A 20,344-nucleotide genomic window follows, 5' to 3' on the forward strand; every position below is an offset into this window, starting at 1 on the left:
CCATAGTAACCATAGCAAAAACTGTGACATTGACCAGCGCCTGCTAGAAGGCGCTGGTAACCCTTTCGGGTTGCGAGCTCGAAATCTGATAGGTTAAAGCAACAGTTTGATCGACACATTTAATGCGACAGGGCCTGCAGAACTGATTGTGAAGGTGTCTAGGTAGATTTTTGACCCTGGTAACAAATGATGGCTGAAATGTAATTCGTTAAATGCTTAAATATGAAAACACGCGCCTGGAACCAGAGTAACAGGGGAAAAGTAATGAAAGCAATCTGAAAAACAATTTCGAATTATTTAATAAGAATTCATGGACAAAATCTAATTAACATCTGTCTATGATTCAGATAGTTTTAGGCCAGCAGAGAAGTTTGCAGGCCTTGACGGTCCGCCACTATATAAAAGTGCGAAGAACACATCACATAAAAGTCCACCAGGCAGAAACATCCTCACAACAATGATTTTTGGTTTGGACAGAACTGAAATTGGTTCACTGGTTCTTCACGCATTTCTCCAAAACGTACCATTGGGATTTGAGTACAGGTTAGGGATAATTACATTTGATCTCCATTATTTCTGTATTGCCATGGTGATGACCTCAGATTGTGCATCTCAACCAAAGGATGATGTTGGAAAGCCTTGTGCCAGGTTTCTAATACAAATGATTAAAAATGGTTTGTCTTCCTTCACAAAGATATTACATTTTGCTGATTTTTCTCCCCCTCTTATTTCTCTCTTTGTTAGGACTGCCGAAAGTCGTGAACGGCCGTACGACCACACTGCTTATGGCCACCACGAGCGCCAAGGAAGCAGCTTTGACCGCCAACGGCACTATGACACAGATTATTATTCGAGAGAAAGAACTCTCAGCGCATCTGGGAATGGTTCCGGTACATCCATTGGGAGCAATACAACTCTGTCCTCTGGAGTCGGCAACAACGTTAACACTGTTGCTGGGAATACCGGAACAAGTGGAGCGGCGGTGGCGGCCACCGGGGCAAATGGGGGCTCTGCTTCTAGTGGCGTTGGCTTCTACCGCTCCCACAGCAGGAGTCCGTGTCGCTTTGGGACACCAGAGCCTCGTTATGAATCTCGGTCGAGGGAGACATTTACTTTGGCCAGTGTGGTTCACAGGGACCTTTACAAAGAAGACAGGGCACGGCGTAGTGAGAGGACATTTCAACACAGTCGCAGCCGCTCTCCTCACTTGGCGCATTCACGAAATTCTTCTCCCCAGAGGCTGACAAGCCAGGCTAGTCTGCCTCAACGCTCCAACAGTGTCTCGGGCTCTCGAAGCCGCTCCTCAAGTTCAGACTCGGTCAGCAGCACCAGCAGCACCACAAGTGGCAGGTGAGAGGTTTTTGTGTGTCTTTTCGTTTTTTTACCTCTCAACGAAATGTAAATTGTTGTGCTTTTCAATTACCAATAGTGTGTGTTTTTGACGACATGATGGTTTACGAAATAAAATTGGGGGCTTGGGTGGAAGATCATTTGCGCTTTGATGAAACATGGCTGAAATGAAACTCTTGATTTGGCAACTGAAGAGTTGAGTCTTTGATTCCTGGTGAACTTGAGAGCTAGCTACCCCGAAGTCTCCACCTGGCTTGACTTGCTAGTGTGTTCACTGGCAACTAGCCAATGAGAAACTACCGTTTGCTTTGTTCCTTGTCGTCATTTGTTTGACACCTGATTTCTCGGTTGGGACCGGTATCTGGCAGTAAATTCTGGCTGTATATGCTAACAACATACAAATTCATTTCTGCCCTCGGGCTATTTGTGTGCCTACTGTTGATGTCGACATATTTCAGAATCAGAAGGGAAAAATTTCTCTCACAACACTTAATAATTTAGTTGCTTTTTACTCTGTTCACAATTCATTACTCTCTGCTGTTGAGTGGTTCCTGTCAGACTGGTGTTCCATCAAAGCACTTTATTTTGGTGTTCACGGCTACATTTCAGGAATTCTCAGAGGAGCCTATTTCTTCTAGTTTGTTGTGTCGCATACCTCGTGATAGCAATACTTGTCAGAAGTGCTGTTTATTTGGCCCCATCGGGGAAAGGCTTAATAGCATCAATGAGTGGCTCTGCACCATGGATGGACAGTGCTTAACCATACTAGCCATCCAGCCGCAGTTTGTAGCGCAGAGCATTCTCACAGTTGCTCCCGACAAGCCGGGAAAGCAAGAAAGGATTGGTGACTGCTGGATGTAGATTTATAGTAATGATGAGGCAGATACTCTTGTTCTATGGTGAAACACACTTAAAGCCATTTTAGAATCAGAAACGGAATCACCTTTATTGCCCAAGTGTGTAGAACACACAACACACTTATGCATAGAATAATTTATTTTTATCTTTCAATTTTGCTTCTGTAGCATGATAAAAAATAACATGATAAGTAATAAGTATGTAAGGATATTCCTAAATGTAAGTGGTACCACTCCGGAACAACAGTGAGACAATTTGCAAGGTATCAAGCAGCGCTGAAGTGGTCAGCGGTCGAATAAAAAAACAATAACAATTGTACAGTTGGTGCAGAAAATCAGTGAACAATTTTGAAGTGAACTGTCACTATATTTGTAGTACAACAGCTGTGCAAATATTCAAATGTCCTTGAGTGCCTTAAAGTGTCTGGTGCTGGAGATTCTATAGGTCAGTAACAGTGGTTCGAGTACATAGCTCGAGTTCTAATGGGAGGTTTGTGCAGAATTGCAAAGAGGCACTATACAGTTATATTTGTGTTATTGTTTAGAGAGTTTGTGGCTAGGGGTAAGAAGCTGTTTAAATGTCTGCTAGATTTTATGCACATGGATCAGTTGCGCCTGCCTGAGGGGAGTAGCTGGAAAAGGCGGTGGGCAGGGTGTGGAGGGTAGGGCAGGGTGTAGGATTTTCCGTGACCTAGTCTTGGTTCTTGCCCATGGGTTCCTCTGGTTTCGTGTCACATTCCCAAACCATGCATGGCAGCCTGACTGGACACAGGTTCTAATGTGAATGTGAATCGTTTGTTTCTGTGTGTCCTACGATTGGGTTGCGACCAGTTCAGGGGTTCCCCTCGCCTATTTCCCAAAGACTGATGAGATAGACTCCCAAAAACATGACCCTCGTGAGTAATAAGTGGTTCGCAAGATGAATGAATGGATGAATTTACTTTTCTTAGTGTTGTTACGGTCTTGGGGGTGTGCTGCTGCTGTAATGAAGCAGTGAAGTATGAAAAATGGTGGCCTCATTCCCAGGTGGCGTTTCATTCATTTATTTAACAGGACAGTCAAAACAATTGAACACACACATACTTGGTGACAACACCCGTAAGGAGCTGTCATAGGCCAAAACACACAACTAGTGGTTAAGATGCAAGTTTTCTATGAACAGCATGGTCTTCTATGGACATTGTAAATAGGTTAGAGCGACACCTTTGGAAGGAGGATGTAGTGCTATTAGAATGTTTTCGGGAGATGGCTGTTCAATCCTTTTCTCACTGCGTACCTCTCTGGTAATGAGAACCCCCCACCCCTTATCAAACTCCCTTGCGTGTGATCCAGTTGAAACTGGAAATTTCTAGCCAGTGCTGGCAGCCTGCCCACTCCCACCGGCCAGGCTCCATCAGTCAGTAGCACTTCCGGGAGTGTCTGAGCACAGAAGGAGAAAGGGAGGGCAGGAAAAAAGAGCAGTGAAAGAGGCAGCGATGTAGGGATGGTTTGAGCAAAATGAGGCAGCCATTATTTTTAACACAGGCGCTCTTCCATCCATAATTTCACATCAGGAGGCATCGGCGGATAAATCAGCATGAGCATCGCTATCAGCTTTGTCATTTACTGTAAACAGAAAACATATTTTCTGCTAATGCAATAAAATGAAATGAAATGAAATTAGGAAAAAAAGATTTGCACAATGCATTAATGTACATCTAGATAAGAACCATAAACTAATGGATGAGAGTAGTCATCACTGAGCAGTGATTGCATTTTATGTGAAGGCATGTTATTCACAGAATCACAAACATGTTTGCATTGTTCTTCAGAGCTTTAGCATTTATTGGAGAGAAGTTCAGGAATTTGTCCAGTTGTTGATTAAGGTGGTTTTTCAAACCGTACTTACGAAAAATATCGCGTGACTGTAAAGTGTCCTTGAGAGTTTTGAAAGGCACTTATAAATAAAATGTATTATTATTATTATTATTATTATTATTATTATTATTATTATTATTACTATTGTGGCTTTGATTTTGGATGTGTTATTTATTGAAGTAATAGCTCTGGGAAACTAGCTGTGTCAGTTTGATTGAGCTTTGTGTCATTTGTAACTATAAAATGCTTTGTATGTGTGTTTTTAATCACCACTATTCAGATGTGAAATATTAATTCTGTACAGCATTTTTCAGTAGTTACAATTCAATGATGTAATTTGAATGTTTATTCTAGACAGACCAGCCATAAAGATGTACAGTATTTTACCTCGAATGTGGATGAGCGTTGACCATATCATTCTTTGAATGAATTATAACTCGAGGAAAATAATATTTGTGAAGTTTTTCATTTGAAATCTTTACATCTATGAAAAGTATTCTTACCAAATTTGACTTCTCTGATTGACTCGGAGAAATAGTGCAGATTTACTCTCCTGCAGTGCAGTAGGCTGAGTCCATTCCAAATGCCCACTTGCATACATTGTAAGATCACTGTACAGTACTTCAAGTGATAAAAATATCACACTATGTATAATAATACATTTTATTTCAAGCGCCTTTCAAAACACCCAAGGACACTGGGCACTTGTATTGTATTGTAGTGTTGTATAGCACTTTTGAGTTACATAGAGACAAAGACACGTTTGAGCATGGAAGTACAGATGCCTTGACCGATTAATCACATGAAGCTAATTTGCCTAATCCTCAGAATATTTTGTATTTATTGATTTAAATTGTCATGATTTTTATCAGACAATAAGCATTCAATTTTTGCAACAGGAAATGTAAATCCCACATGCTCATTTCAATTAATTACTGTACTATTGCGCCACAATTCCACTGATACAAAAGAGGCATGAAGTGACGACTATTTCGAGGGGGGAAAAGTATGGGGTGGAAAGTAATTGGCTTTTTAAAGAAGGGCCTCAAGGCTATGTGATTTCAAGCAAGCAAAGCATGATATAGTGAAAACGGGCATCAGTGCTAATGTTTGTGGTGCATCTTTTAGCATGAGCAGTGCTAATGTTTCACCGGAAATGGTTGTAATACAAAAGGCGATACAGTATTTGTTCTCGTGAGGCAGTATGCAGAGTTGTGAGTGCTTTTTCAGACACGATGCCATGGCAATGTAAGAGCAGCCCCCTTAATGCCAGTAAATGAACTACATCTTCATATGCCGATATGTTTTTCCCCCTCCCCAATAACAGTCCTGGGCAGAGTGGAAAAGCCCTCTTATTGATGTATTTTGATAATTTGGAAACATTTCGAAAGCATGATGTTTGGAAACTACAGAAGACCCAAGTGGAACAGCAACAACTGTTTAATTTTTTGTATTTGTCTAGTCGTCCATCAAAATTGGATTGGATTTTTTTTTTGCCTTTATTAGTCTCACAGTGGAGAAATTTACATTTCACAGCAGCAAAGTGATGAAATGTATTTGAATTTACATTATGTCAGTTGTTCAGCTGGAAAAATGTTGTTACTGTTCGTCATTAGCTGTTAGATTTTGCATTAAAACTGGATGTGACAATTCAGCCGGGCTACGTTCCTGTGACGTTTTATTGTTTTTGCACCAGTGATTCTAGCAGTAGTTCAAGTGATGAATCGCCGGCTCGCTCCGTGCAGTCAGCTGCTGTTCCGGCACCATCAGCACTTCCTTTATCATCCCGTGACAAGGAGGAACCACGTAAAAGCTTCGGCATCAAGGTCCAAAATCTTCCTGTACGCTCTACGGGTAAGTTGCTTGTTCGCCCAAGTGGATTTATTTTTCCCAGTACACATGCTTTAAGATACACTTTGTGTTCACAACAGATACAAGTCTTAAAGACGGTTTGTTTCACGAGTTTAAAAAACACGGAAAAGTCACGTCTGTACAAATTCATGGAGCATCAGAGGAGCGCTATGGACTTGTCTTTTTCCGGCAGCAGGAAGACCAAGAGAAAGCACTCGGAGCATCAAAGGGGAAGCTTTTTTTTGGAATGCAAATTGATGTCACTGCTTGGAACGGTCCTGGTATGTTGTGAAGTTTTGTTTGTGATTTATTGACGGAGTACCTCAACTAACAAGAAATAAACCTTCTCAGAGACTGAAAGTGAAAATGAGTTCCGGCCCTTGGATGAAAGGATGGATGAGTTTCATCCCAAGGCTACTCGGACATTGTTCATTGGGAACTTGGAGAAGACCACCGCATATCATGATCTCCTCAGCATCTTTCAACGCTTTGGAGAGATTGTGGTTTGTTTTTGTTTTTAAACAACTTGAACTTTGGAAGATTTTTGTCAATATTTTGCTTGCTAACGAGTTTTTGTCATTATGAAATGCCCTTGAAGGATATCGACATCAAGAAAGTAAACGGAGCCCCGCAATATGCCTTTCTGCAATACTGTGACATTGCAAGTGTCTGCAAAGCCATAAAGAAGATGGATGGGGAATACCTTGGAAACAATAGACTTAAAGTAAGGATAAAATTCCATGAAAAAAACAATTTAGGATGTGGATATTCTTTTAAAAATATTTTATTTCTCAGCTGGGCTTTGGAAAGAGTATGCCCACAACGTGTGTTTGGCTAGATGGATTAGCATCAAATACGACTGAGCAGTTTCTGACTCGACACTTCTGCCGCTACGGACATGTTGTCAAGGTGAGTGGACTTATACTTTGCCCTTAGGCATGTGATAAGTTTGTCTTCTTTGTCTTCTGCAGGTTGTATTTGACAGGATGAAAGGAATGGCCCTTATCTTGTACAACAACATTGAATATGCTCAGGCCGCAGTCAAAGACACAAAAGGATGGAAGATAGGGGGGGGTAAAATCAAGGTAGGCCTGCGCCAGTATTTTGGATTACCCGTAAAATATCATTGGTACGGTCTGCTTTTTTTTAGGTGGACTTTGCCAATCAGGAGAGTCAGGTGGCTTTCTATCGTTCAATGCAAGCATCTGGGCAGGATATTAGAGATTTTTATGACATTCTTTCTGAAAGAAGGTATGTTTACTCTAGAAATAGAGTTGATACTGCAACTTACATGAGGGTGATCCTTACCTGTGACCACTTTGTATTGTCATTTGCAATATTTCTGCCCTATCTCGACAGGGATGAGCGACGGTCTCAATATGAGTTTCAAGTGGAGAGATCATATTATGAAAATGTACGCACGTCAGGAACATATGCGGAAGATCCGCGCCGTAAATACACAAGCAGAAGTCGCGAGTTCTACGCTGATTGGGATCCCTATCAAGAAGATTACTATGAAACACAGTACTACGAAGACACCCGGGAATATCGAGAATACCGAGCCGATCCTTATGAACAGGATATTCGGAAATACAGCTATTTGCAACGAGAACGTGAGAGGGAGAGGGAGCGCTTCGAGACCGGGCGCGACCATGGGAGGAGAACCATTGAGCGCAGCCAAAGCCCAGGTCTCGTTGCCTCGCGTCGCGCCCCAACCCCCATAACCTCCCCTTCAATCTCTGAAAGAATAGCAAGTGACTCAGACCGCCGAATATGTTGCCCATCTTCTGAAAGAAGTGGAAGTTGCAGTTCAATCTCCCCGCCTAGATTTGAAAAACTTGAGAAGACTCGCACAGAACGGTATAATAAAATGAACAAATTTGAGAAGGGCGCTTGTGAGGTTGAAAAGGTCTATTTGGTTGAAAAGGAGAAGAGGGCTGGACGCAACGACCGCGGTGATAAAAATGAGAAACAGCGACTTAAGAAGTTCAGAGTATCCTCACCAATCAATCAAACTTGTGATGCTGAGCCTGAACCTGATGGAGACATGAGCCCAGAGTCTTCCTTTCAAAGCAAAAATGGTAAAATCCTAAAACGTAGCTCAAGTCGAGGCAAGTTAGATCTTCTGCCTTGTGTGGTGCACTTAACACGTGTGAAGGAAGAAGAAGGAAAACTCATTACTCATGAAAAACAAATATCAAGGACAGAAAATGACAGTCCCAGACTGGTGTCACCTCCTGCTGACCAAAGAAGTCCTCTGTTCCGCACAGAGTCATCGAAAGTAAATGTAAAGGGGCCCAGAGACAAGAACGTGCACCATTTAGTGGAACATATTGACATCGAGATCAAAATGAAGCCCAAAAAACTGGGAAAATGTGAAATAGGTTTTGGCACTGGTATTTCAATTGATCATGATCGCTTGGCTGCAAGAAAACGACGTTTTGAAGACTCTGGCAATAATGTCCATCAGAAGAGAATCAGTGAAGATGACCTTGGCAGATCTGTCCTTCCAAAACCTTGGAATAATGATGACGCTGATTTTCATAAGAACATATTCCTAAAAAAGTTGCAAAAAAGGGAAGAAAACGGGAACAAATCTACACAGAAATTTCCACTTAACAGTCCGAATGAGGGACAAGACTCTGAAAATGACTCCACGAGCTTTGCGCTTGAGCTGTCGTCCCAACAAGCGCTGCCAGCTGAATCTGCAGAACCATTCGACTCACCCTTCCTGAAAATGAAATTAGTGCACTCAAAAAGTGAAAATAGCTCAAGTCTCACAAAGGCACCCAGTGATGGGGGGCTTGATTTTGAGGAAATAAAAGAAAATGAGCTTTTGGGTGACAAGGACCAAAGTAAAAGGAATTGTCGAGATTCCGAAGATGAGGAACACTTTGTGTGCTTTGACCAGACAAACACCTTTACAAAACACAAAACTCAAAAGAGCCAATGGTTGCAAGCCAAACTCTGTGATGTGGAGAAAACTGACAAGTGTGATAACACACTTCATGATGAAACTCAAGAGTTTGGAATTGATTATGTCTTCCATGACATTAGAAAAACAAACCTGGACATAAACACAGATGATTTCTCTTCATGTAAAAGAAACAAAGTGGATAATACCGACTCAAAAATAGAAGAAAACATTGGAACTTGTCGCAAGTTGAATGAGGGTATTTTTCACCAACAAACAAGCTCAACAGTCCCCGTTGCTCTAAGAAGGGAAGAGGAAACCACCCAGATTTCTATCTCAGACTTAAACACAGAAAAAAAATCATCGCTGACAAAAGAGCGCTTTCTCCATGTGCAGTCATTGAAAAGTAATATGGTCCTGAAATCAAGACATTTTCAAAGACCCGAAAGTGAACCGGAAAAGCGAAAGACGTCATTTCTTGGAGGCAATGAGGACTTCATGTCCACTTGGCTCGGAAGGGTTTCATCTGATACTCCAAAAATGGAACCAACTTCACAAAGGGAAAGTATCATCAGTAAATACCAACGGCAGGAGTTGGAACCAGGGGAAGTAGAGTCGGATTCTGATGATGATGGAGAAAGAAAACAGATCTCTCACACGTCCAGTCGTTCCTTGTCTTATACCTTCAAGGAACATGATGAGAGGATGACAGATCGAAAACTTTTTGGTTCATTGGAAAAGAACAAATTTTACTCATTCGCACTAGACAAAACTATAACCCCTGATACAAAAGCACTCCTTGAAAGAGCCAAGACCCTTCACTCTTCCCGAGAAGACAATTGGTCCTTTCTTCCTTCTCGCTTCCCATCTACACACAGCTCTACAGATAGAAACAAGGTGGAGCTGGCACCCCGGCCAATTCCTTCTTGGTACATGAAAAAGAAGAAGAGCCGTACAAACTCTGTTGAAAATCTTCACATCAAAAAAGAGGAACTTAAGGCTCAGGACCAAGAACGCCGAGAACTGTTTGCCTCCCGCTTCCTTCATAGTTCAATCTTTGAACAGGATTCTCGGCGTTTGCAGCACCTGGAACGCAAAGACCAAAATTGTGAAATGGCAATTGATAAGAATTTTTCTCTGCCAGGTCATCCTGAAATACAGACAAGATGTGAAGATGGTGATATACCACCACAGCCCATTGTGTTATTCCACAGTCGTTTTTTGGAGCTACAACAACAAAAAGACAAAGACATCTGTCCGCTTGATGCAGAGATGCATTCCGTTGTGGTGGAGATTAAACATAATTATGTGCCAGGTTGTGATGATGTGCTTTCTGATAAAATGGCATCCACACGTTTGAAGGTTGATGAAAAATCAGTCTGCCTCCATTCGACCATGCCTACTACTCCACCATTTCCATGCCTGAAAGAAATGTCATCTCCTGAAAGAAAATACATTTTACCACTTCCTATAGAGACACATGAGACATCTAATGAAGAAGATAGTGGGGAGAAAGCTATTGAGATCGCTGCCTTGCTACCTTTTTTGAATGATTTGAAACCTATAATCCCTAAACCTAATACAAACCACCCACCCATACTTTCAGAGTCAGAAAAAGAAATGGAAGCAAACAGAGAAGTAATTGATCCCAAACCAGAGATTGGTGACAATTTACCAATGGAGCATAATCATCCTGTGGAAGATGAGCCTTCTAAACAGGAGAGTTATGGTATTAGTTTTGAACAGAAGAATAAACAATTGACATGCTCAGAGTACACAAAGATTAAATATGAATGTGACCCCAAGGCTCCAAATCTAAAAACGCGGGATTCAGGGGAATCAAAGATACCAGAGACAGTCCATGAAATATGTATGCCAGAACTACAGGTTGAAAGTAAACCATTACCGAACCGAAGAAAACCTAAAAATAAAAGACAAAAACCACACATATTACGCACATCACCGGCTACCAAAAATGCTCAAGATAAACCTGCAACACGAAAGAGTGAACGTATTGACAGAGAGAAACTCAAAAGGGGCTTATCTCCACAAGCAGAAGTTCAGAAGGGATCGTTAGAGTGCAAAATATCCCCTATTCCCACATCAAATTCTGAGCAAAACCTTGAGTCTGGGTTGGTTCATGGCAGAACACGTCGACGCAATGTTCGATCGGTTTATGCCACCATACGTGAGGGAGAGCAGTCTGGCAAAAAGGGAGCGAAGTCATTACGGACAATGCGCAAATGTGCTACAGATAAAGAAGTCATAGAGCAAGATGTTCAGATTCAATCTCCTCATCCAAGACGAGGGCGCCCACCAAAAAGAGGTATCAAACGAGCTCACCACATTTTAATAGGAAAAGTGGAAATACAGAAAACTACGGATGCCAACACAGAGATCGGAGATACTCCAATCATACCAGAAGTTGTAGAGGGATGGCGCTCTCCAAGAAAGGTTCAACCAATGCCCCGGACTGTAGCAACACTGGTTAACAAAAAAGGAAGAAGACTTGACAAACAATCTGAAAGTGCTACAATACCCATTGAATTAACAGATATGGGAGGTTGTGATGAGTCAGAGATAAAACCCAAAGAGGATTCAGACCCAACTGTACATTTATCAGGCACAAACTCACAATTGCAGAAAAAGGAACAAGACACGCTACTTCCATCAGCTGATCGTCAGAATCCAGATGAAACGCTCGCAAAGAGCAAAATTGCTGAAAAGAATGTCAATATTAAAAAACAACGGTTTAAACGAAATGCCAAGCAGCTCACTGAAGATAAATCCCACACCTTGAGAAATCTCGAAATCCGTGTTAGTGTTGATGATGTAAAGGATTTGCTGCGCTCTGAAAGTAATGACCCCGAGTCATTTCCAATCAGTATTAAGAAAACTAAGACACTGGTTAAGCCTGAGCAATCAATATCAATATGCCTTCCTAAAGAATCAAAAGCACTTGATACAAAAGACATTGAAGATGCAGTATCTGATCCAGACCTTCCGGTGCACCCGGCTGCTGTTCTTCTCACACATCAAATGGAACTCGAGCAGGCGGTTGAAAATATAGCCAAATTTACGGACCAACCTCCACGGCTATGTAAGGAGCCACCTTTGGGTCAAGTGCCCACAGTACCTGCTGTCGTGCCACAGTCACAAACTGAGGTTGAAGAGGAAAAGCGAGCTAACCCATCAAGTGAAACTGAACTTGCAGCTGCTATTGATTCCATCACAGCTGAAGAGTCATGTGCAGAAGCGGAAGCATTAAATGCTGCTCCCACTTTCAGTGCTGTTATTCCCACTCCGAATTCGTTGTTACCTATTAGCCAAGGCATAGAAACTGAAACCGTCCACACAGAGGTGAATACTATTCGTGCTACAGACTCGGATGATGGTCTTTTGATATTGAGTCCAAGGGGTCCAAGATCAGAATCTAGGATTACCGAGAATTCCTCAGTTGTCAATACACCCAAGAAAAGGGGTAAGGTTCGAGCCAAAGCACAGAAAAAGTCAAGAGGTCGTCAATGTGCCATAAATAAGAAGAACGGAGATGAAGTCCGGCCAGAGCCCTCACATTTCAAGCTGCCCGAGTCAATCCCAGAGGATCCTCAAATCATAAATTCAAAAGCACCAGTCATTACAACTGGGACTACTTTAGTGGGATCAGTGGTAACTGCTGTCGCTACCTGTAGGCGTGATGTTCCAAGCTCGACGACACCCAAAGAGGCAGAACAACCTGAAGTTGAACAGCCGGTACCCAAAGAATCAGCATTTCATTCAGATTCAAGAGTCGTCTCCAATGGCAAACAGCAAGCAACAGAGTCATCTCCCCCTAGTTTTACTCCTTCACCTGCCCGTCCACCACTTGTATCGCAGTCAGGTTTACCGTTATTGCGACCTGCTCAACTTTTGCCGAACTGGCCTCTGAGAACTGAAGAAAGTAGAATTTTTGTTAGCCCTCCATGTCATGTAACAGTGGTAACCTCTGCTGTACCAGCATCGACTTCGCTTGCCTCCCCTTCAATCAATCCCTTGATGCCTCCCGATACGAAGGCTTCTGATCTGCATCCAAGTTCTAGTACTTTAAGAAAAATCCTTATGGAACCTAAATATGTGTCGGCATCAAACAGCAATTCTATTCCCAGCACAACAGTGACAACGAGGACACCAGATCATTTCCAGGTGTCAGACAATGAAAATACTTCTCTTGCAACGGGCCCGAGGCATGTGGAAGATAAATTGTCTTCACGCCCTCAGGCGATACATTATAAATGTAAACCACTGGTAGAGTCCCCCAAAAATAATGGTGAAAACACCCAACGTACTGTGATTTCCCCTGTTACCTCTGTGATTAGTCGCATTCCGATCCCGTACGATACAGACGAGACACCACGGATTTCCCTTAGCAATCGAAGCCCGTGTCCTTTGACAAAAACTAAATTCAAAGCAAATTCTACTGAAAGTCATCGATACCTTGGCCATGACATAATGGAAGATGGAATCAGAGAACGATCTTTTGTGGAGAGTACATCACGTTCAATCCCTGGTCTTCGAGTAAATACATCACAGGGTGTTGTCGTTTTGAGTTATTCCGGTCAAAAAACGGAAGTACCCCACAGAATGAGAGCCAAAATAAGTCAAATTCCACCAGCCAGTACTGGGGACAAAGAGTTTCAGCAAGCTATGCCTAAATCTCAGACAAAGCAAGACCTGATAATTCCCATGTCTCAGTATCCCAGCACAAAAGTACCATCAACTACATCTGCTTATGGACTCACAGGCGTTCTCCTGACCAACCAATCTTATAATGCTCAACCCGTCATTTCTAGCACCAAGCCAGATAGCCGTGGACATGACAAGCCTGAAGTTTTCTATCGTACAGCATCACAGACAAGTGTGGTCAAGATGTTTCAAGAGACAGTCTCTGCTCCTCCAGTCTTGGTGTACAACCAAGCCGTCATACAGCAGCACAGTAAGAGACTAGGAACGGAAGTCTTACCCCAAAATGCAATTCAACATGCTAACCTCAGCCCTATCAAGAGCACTCACCAGCCCTCATTATCTGGATCACGATTGAGCTTCAGTCCTGGCATGCCAACTGACCGCTCAGTTCTACAACCAAAACAAGACCATCAGTCCTCACAAGCGGCGGTTCTCTCCCCCTCGCATCTTGTCAAAGTGTGTGCTCCAAGCAATTCCCTAGTAGGAACCTCAGTAGTCATGCCTCAAGGTGTGTCCTCCAGAGCAAATTTCAATGTCCCCATGCACCATCCACACTCAGAGCAGTCTTCTGTCATCATCCAACCTCACAGTGTCACCCAGTCAGTGACACATGAACCAAGGATCAACGCTTCACCGATGCCTGCAATCAGCTATGGAAGGCGAAGTAACTCTTTGTCCTCTCCTCTGCCGAGGCCAGTACAACGCTCGGACATATCTCAATCCATTGTCATCAGGCAGTCTCATTCAACTCCCCAGGGGTCATTGTCTACTAGTGGTGGTGTCAGCAGTTTGACCGATGAGGAACAGAGACCTTTTAACCAAGCCGTGAGCAGAGCCTCATTACCGCAGATGAAATCAGATGTCATGTTGCTTCAGAATGATCGTGGAGGTCTCCGTGCAAGTTTAAGTCTGGACCAGTACAGAGGCGTTCACCCGAGCATGCTGGCACATCAACAGCTGGGAGAGCAAGCCACTGTGGAACCAAGATTGTCACACAACTCAGAGAGCGGAACCAGTAACATTTCAGTGAGAAAGAACGCCAAACTTACAGGAAAAAAATCACTCAAAGCACTGGAAGGACAGCTGATCCATTCACCGAGCGGCGAAACCCCAATCATGGCAGTTCACACATCAAGCCCTGTCTTGGTGTCTCCTCACTCTCACGGCCTCCAGCTGTCTCGCAATGGTCTGGCCTCCTTTCCGGGCTATCAAGACCCACGGAGCTTCCCTCCCCAGATAACTGGACATCCTTCATCGGGACACAACACATCATCACAGGTAAATATAATGATTTTACCGCTGACAACTTTCATCATGTTAAATTGCATCCTCAACCACCTCAAGGATCCATTAATACTCAACACGATTTATGTCTCACTTGTCAGATTCTCCCAGACCCTGAACTGGGTCATCTATGTAAAATGCCTCAGTCTCTCAAGCCTGAGAGTCATCACCTTCGCCATTCTACCTCTTCAAACATGTCTGGAATACCAAGGGAGGGAATCTCACCCTCGTACCACTCTGAAATGACCACTCCAATGGGCCTGATTCAAAAACCAGATCAGTCACAACCGAAAGGCCCTGCAGCTTTCTTGGCACTCTCATCTACTTCATTTCAACCACGGCCTGATGCCAAGTCAGATCATTCAGGACACCGCTCGATTGACACAGTGCAGCTTTTGACGGTTAGAATCATACAGACTCAACAGTTGATGATCTGTAATGTATTTATTTCATTTATTTTTTACATCTCAATTAGAAAAGGGAAAGAAAGATACAAAGGCACACACAAGTGACACAATATAGCACAATAGACACAACTCCCTTCACATCTTTAAACAAAAATGTGAAACAGGTGCTTGCATATCCACCTTCCTTCATAATAACGTCAAAGGACAACCGACGTCTCCGGGCAAGTTGTGTCCATAATTTGTAAAATGGCTTCAAATGACTTCTACTGAGCGTATTTTAATAAGATTCCACCGCATATAGCTATATTTTACGTTTTAAGACTCGCGCTGAATGTTCAGGAAGTCTTGTTTTTGAGCTGGTGACGAGTCCGTACGTGACGTCACTAAAGGAACGCCCCTGACTGGAAAAAAAGACATATTGTAGCAGTCCTTCCATCACGTCAATGTATTTAGCTGTACTTGTTTGGTCTGAAAACCTGGTGTTGCACCCAAAAGCCGCCAGAAGAGGGTATCCAAGCTCCATATAAGGAATTTATCAGCCTGTGGAAACGGAGGTGGCAAGACGCCTTGCCGTGACGTCACGAACTGGAGGCGGGACTTTCTGAAAATGCCCAATTCGCAGCTCAATTTTTTGCAGATTTTGGACACTTTAAGTCATTTTTATTGGTGTTTTGCATTTGAATAAAAATATCATACTGCGTGTTTTGGGTATTTTACATGCTATAAAACGTTTTTCTCATGTCAGTTAAGAAACAAAAAAGTGACGTCGGTTGTCCTTTAAATATCAAAGAAATCCTGTGGTGACTTGAGTCCAGGAAACAGGATAATTGATTTTATTTATTTTTATTATGTTTTCGGTTTGTTGCTGAGGCAAGCTAGCCATGCTTTTGTTAAAAAAATGTTTCACTTTGATTAACGAATTGCCAGGTTTTAAGTACTGTGCTTGTCTTTGTCCTTTGTTCCCTACGGCTACACCTACTCCGTTTTTTCTTTCGGACACACGCACACACACGCGCGCGCACACACACGCACACACACAAACACACTTACGTGCCTTTGGGGTGGGTGCGTTGGTAGTGGCACACAAAACTTGATTTCGTGCCTGGAGAAATGTTCCTTGTGTGATAAAATGCAATTTTGTATCAGTAATTAATTTATTGTAATTAACATTTTCAATTATCGGCCTCATGGGATAATAAAATAAAACCTTGCTTTCATGCAGAAATATCCCATCATGTGGCAAGGTCTCTTGGCGTTGAAGAATGAGCAGGCCGCTGTGCAGCTGCACTTTGTTTCTGGCAACACTTTATTGGCTCAGTGCTCACTGCCGCCGCTAGAGGGAGGTCCGCTTCTTCGCATTGTTCAGAGGATGAGGCTGGAAGCATCTCAGCTCGACAGTGTTGCGCGACGGATGACTGTAAGTACTCCTGGTATCAAATGGAGAAGAATAAAAAATGATACGGATACACTGTATGTCATCTATGGCAGGTGGAGAATGACTACTGTTTGCTGTTGGCATTGCCCTGCGGTCGAGACCAGGATGATGTCCTAAGTCAAACGCAAGCCTTGAAAAGTGGATTCATCACCTACCTGCAGGCTAAGCAGGCAGCTGGAATCATCAATGTGCCCAATCCTGGTTCCAATCAGGTGTGGTGAACCTTTCTAACTCAAATGGTGTGATTCCCAACCACCGCACTTTGGGGATATCCTCGATTGTGTCGTAGGAAATTACCCCATTGTTGAAATGCAACAATGACAATATGATCTGCTAATACAGGTCAAGGTTTTGGTGATGTGTACTTTCACTGGCTTTATACAAGATAGTACAGTGAGACCTCAACTTACGAACTTAATTGGTTCCCAGACAGAGTGTGTAAGGCGAAAAGTGTGTCTCTAAAAAAACAAAAACATAGGAAACCATTAAAATGGGAATAATCCGTTCCCGGGTTTCCATAAAATATCGTTTTTAACTAAATAACGAATATCCGTGACTGGCTTTAAAATCCTCAATAAGCGATGGCGGTATCGGCGTGAATTAGCCGTGCTTTCTCGCATAAAATAGCTTTACTCACGCTGTCGCCGGATAGCTGCTTTTCGTGAATCCAAACTAACAGACGTTTTTCAACTTCTTCGATTGCCGAGACCGTCGCTTTGAGAGCACGGAAACACCTTTTGCAACAGACGCATCTTTGATGGCTTCTCTGTTCCGGAGAATGGGAGCAATGGTTGACTTAGCATAGCCGTGCTCGACCACTAAATCACACAAACACACACCTTGTTCGTGTTTTTCAATTATCTCCTTCTTCTCAGCGACTGTGATTTTATTTTGTGTCTTCTTGGGCTGAACACGAGCCTGTGGTGTTTTTTTTTTCCGTCCCATCATAGTAAAATTATCAGCAAAAAGCTCCAAGTAGGCGATCAACGTGTGCATTCAAAGAGAGGGGGTGTGGAAAGTAGCGCCGGCTGGAGCGCTGTTCGGTCGTGTGCTTCCGCCGAAGATCACTCCGACAGCCGTGGTGCGTGTGTATTATATATATATATATATATATATATATATATATATATATATATATATATATATATATATATATATATATTCTGTCCCGGGACAGAATGCCCATCTCTACTATAAAGGTTGGGGAAACACAGGTCTAATCATGTGACTTGTATGACTTATTCCCTCTTCATATGTTCATGTTTGTATTTCCAGCCCGCATACGTGGTGCAGATTTTCCCACCGTGTGACTTCTCCGAGAGCCACCTCTCCCGCCTGGCCCCAGACCTTCTAAACAGCATCTCCACTATTTCACCTCACCTCATGATCGTCATTGCCTCTGTTTGATTTTAGGATTTTTTTTCTAAAGCAAAACGAACACCAGCTGATTTTTGTAAACTGGAATTGCCTCATATTTTTATGAAAATCTCAATTAAGCATTTAAAGCATTTTTCCCACTGTTTTGGTTCACTTCACCAAGTCCTTAATTCACTCAATGGTGTTGAAGTGCAAAAATGTTAATTTTGAAGTACAGAATGTTTCCAAGAGCATTTCTGCTTGAATCTTCATTTGTTGCCATGTTTTGGAGGCGTCTGTATGGCTGTGGACTCATTCTTATGGAGATTCTTGATGGGTTTTTTTTCTCTTCATCAAAGTGATTGTGTTTTTTTTTCTTAAGAGAGACGTGAGGAGTCATTGCACTACGTACAAGGAAAAAAATGTGAAGTCTGTACAGATTTGAGTGTAAAATCATCCATATTATGGTATAACGCAGAGATTAAGACTACTATAGTCTGCTGCTTTTGCTCCCTGGCTAAATTGAGAGTTGTACAGTTTACAGTCAAGGTAGTCAGCAGCATCTATTGCGGGCCATTGTGCAACTGTAAATATGATACATGGTTCAAGACTGATGCAGTGTGGCGCGACCAAGTGAATTTATTATTTTACAGCTGAATGCTCATATATTTTCAATGTGTTCTTCCAACATTTGACAAAACTGTGTCAACTACAAAACCTTTTTAGTTTCCAATTCTGTGCCAAAATGTACATGTTTTCTGTAAAACAAAAGAAAAAAATATTCATCATCTATTTTAATATAACTTTGTATTTCCATTCCTTTTTGTGGATGAATGTTGGGAATTTTCTTTCACCTTTTTCAACTACTGCCCCATGCCGTCTAATGACTGATGTGCAACGAATGTGACTTGACCTCGCCATCATGCCGCTATTGGATGTGTTTGTAATTGTCTGTCCCATGTGGATTTGTCTTTCGAAAGCAAAGCTGTAAATAATTCCATGTGTCCTCCGTTTGCGCTGATATTTCTCTGTGTAATTATTGTGTGAGGAAAGGGACTCTTATGTGAAACCGATGCTGAAAGTAAATCGCGCCTGTCAGTCTTATTTGATGACTGCAAGCTCAATACCATCATTGTTCTGTTGAAGCCACTTATCATGTTTTGATAAATTCGAAGGAAAAAAACAACAATGATTGATACGAAAACTGTCTTAGTTTGGTTGTATTTCGATGCTCCTCCATGAGGACATTTTTAACTGTAAGATAATTTTGTGGTTTAACTTCTTAAGATCATTAAATGGTCCGTGACTCTGAGCCAGTTTGTCATGTGTCTGCACAACCATCAGAAAGTTCAGGGTTCCAATCATGACACAGGCCGACGTGAAGTTTGCATGATGTTCTCCCCATCGCCACCGAGATGTTTTTTAAGCACGTCAATTTAAACGTATTTAGTGAATATTTGTCCTCATGTACACTGTTTATTGGCTTGCAACCAGGTCAGGTATATACTGTCGCTTGCCGACACCCTGAGAAAGACGCTCAAGAAAATGGATTGAGTCAACAAGTACCTGCAGTCCACCCAGTGATCAAAAGAGGTCAGTAGATCCCCATATGACTCCATCACATGAATGTCGGGATCAATTGGACAGCCATCCTTGGCATTTCTCATGTATTCTCTCCTGCCGCCTGGCGTTTTGAGATACAGTAGAAGAGAGGAATATGACTGTCATTTAGTGACCTCCCAGGCCACCACTGGGAATGTTAATTGATGACCATTTTTGCAGACTGACAAGAAGCAGAGCAGACGGGGACTAGACAGAGACAGGAAGACATGTAGTCTTGAGAGGCCCCATGCAATACTTTAATTTTCACTTTTGAAAAACATCTTTTTAGGAAGGGACAAAAACTTTACAGACAATCTATGCTGTCCCATACATAGGAGAGAAGCAAGCAAATACAACAGGGGTATTTGTTAATTGTAATGCTTTTTTGGAGGGTCATATGTTTGAGAATCATTGATGACGTTTTTGTAAGTTTGAATAGATACTAAACATGTATCTGCAAAAAAAAATAAAAAAAAATAACATGACTGAGCTAGTGCACATAAAGCAATGGCAATTTTTAAAAACTGATTCAGTGGTAGCCATTTTCAGACATTTTATTTTTGCTTCGCTCAAAAACTTTTTTTGTTGTTGTAAGAAATATAAATATTTACCCGGGATAGAACGCTCAAAGGACATGACTTTGGCATTGAATGAGTTACACTGGACGAAAACAAAAAAGGCTTCGCCGTATACAGTAGACTCTACTGTA

General features: G+C 42.2%; 1 protein-coding gene across 2 annotated transcripts in view; it reads left to right on the forward strand.

The window, feature by feature from the left end:
• Positions 1–19,345, forward strand: part of spen (spen family transcriptional repressor) — a 31,285-nt gene extending 11,940 nt beyond the window's left edge. Inside the window, exons 3-15 of one of the 2 annotated variants that reach the window (XM_088996979.1) lie at positions 745–1,350; positions 5,761–5,918; positions 5,996–6,196; positions 6,267–6,418; positions 6,514–6,639; positions 6,711–6,824; positions 6,887–7,000; positions 7,066–7,166; positions 7,275–14,829; positions 14,937–15,236; positions 16,465–16,659; positions 16,731–16,889; positions 17,953–19,345. In XM_088996979.1, coding sequence (XP_088853105.1) covers positions 745–1,350; positions 5,761–5,918; positions 5,996–6,196; positions 6,267–6,418; positions 6,514–6,639; positions 6,711–6,824; positions 6,887–7,000; positions 7,066–7,166; positions 7,275–14,829; positions 14,937–15,236; positions 16,465–16,659; positions 16,731–16,889; positions 17,953–18,084 — 9,913 coding nt within the window. In that variant the 3' untranslated portion in view covers positions 18,085–19,345. The remainder of the gene's footprint in view (positions 1–744; positions 1,351–5,760; positions 5,919–5,995; positions 6,197–6,266; positions 6,419–6,513; positions 6,640–6,710; positions 6,825–6,886; positions 7,001–7,065; positions 7,167–7,274; positions 14,830–14,936; positions 15,237–16,464; positions 16,660–16,730; positions 16,890–17,952) is intronic. The other variant, XM_088996986.1, reaches the window with a different exon arrangement.
• The last annotated feature ends 999 nt before the right edge of the window (positions 19,346–20,344 follow it).

Source organism: Hippocampus bargibanti, linkage group LG01 (assembly GCF_051943395.1).
Source record: "Hippocampus bargibanti isolate YZ-2025 linkage group LG01, ASM5194339v1, whole genome shotgun sequence".
In the NCBI taxonomy this organism is placed as follows: Eukaryota; Metazoa; Chordata; class Actinopteri; order Syngnathiformes; family Syngnathidae; genus Hippocampus; species Hippocampus bargibanti.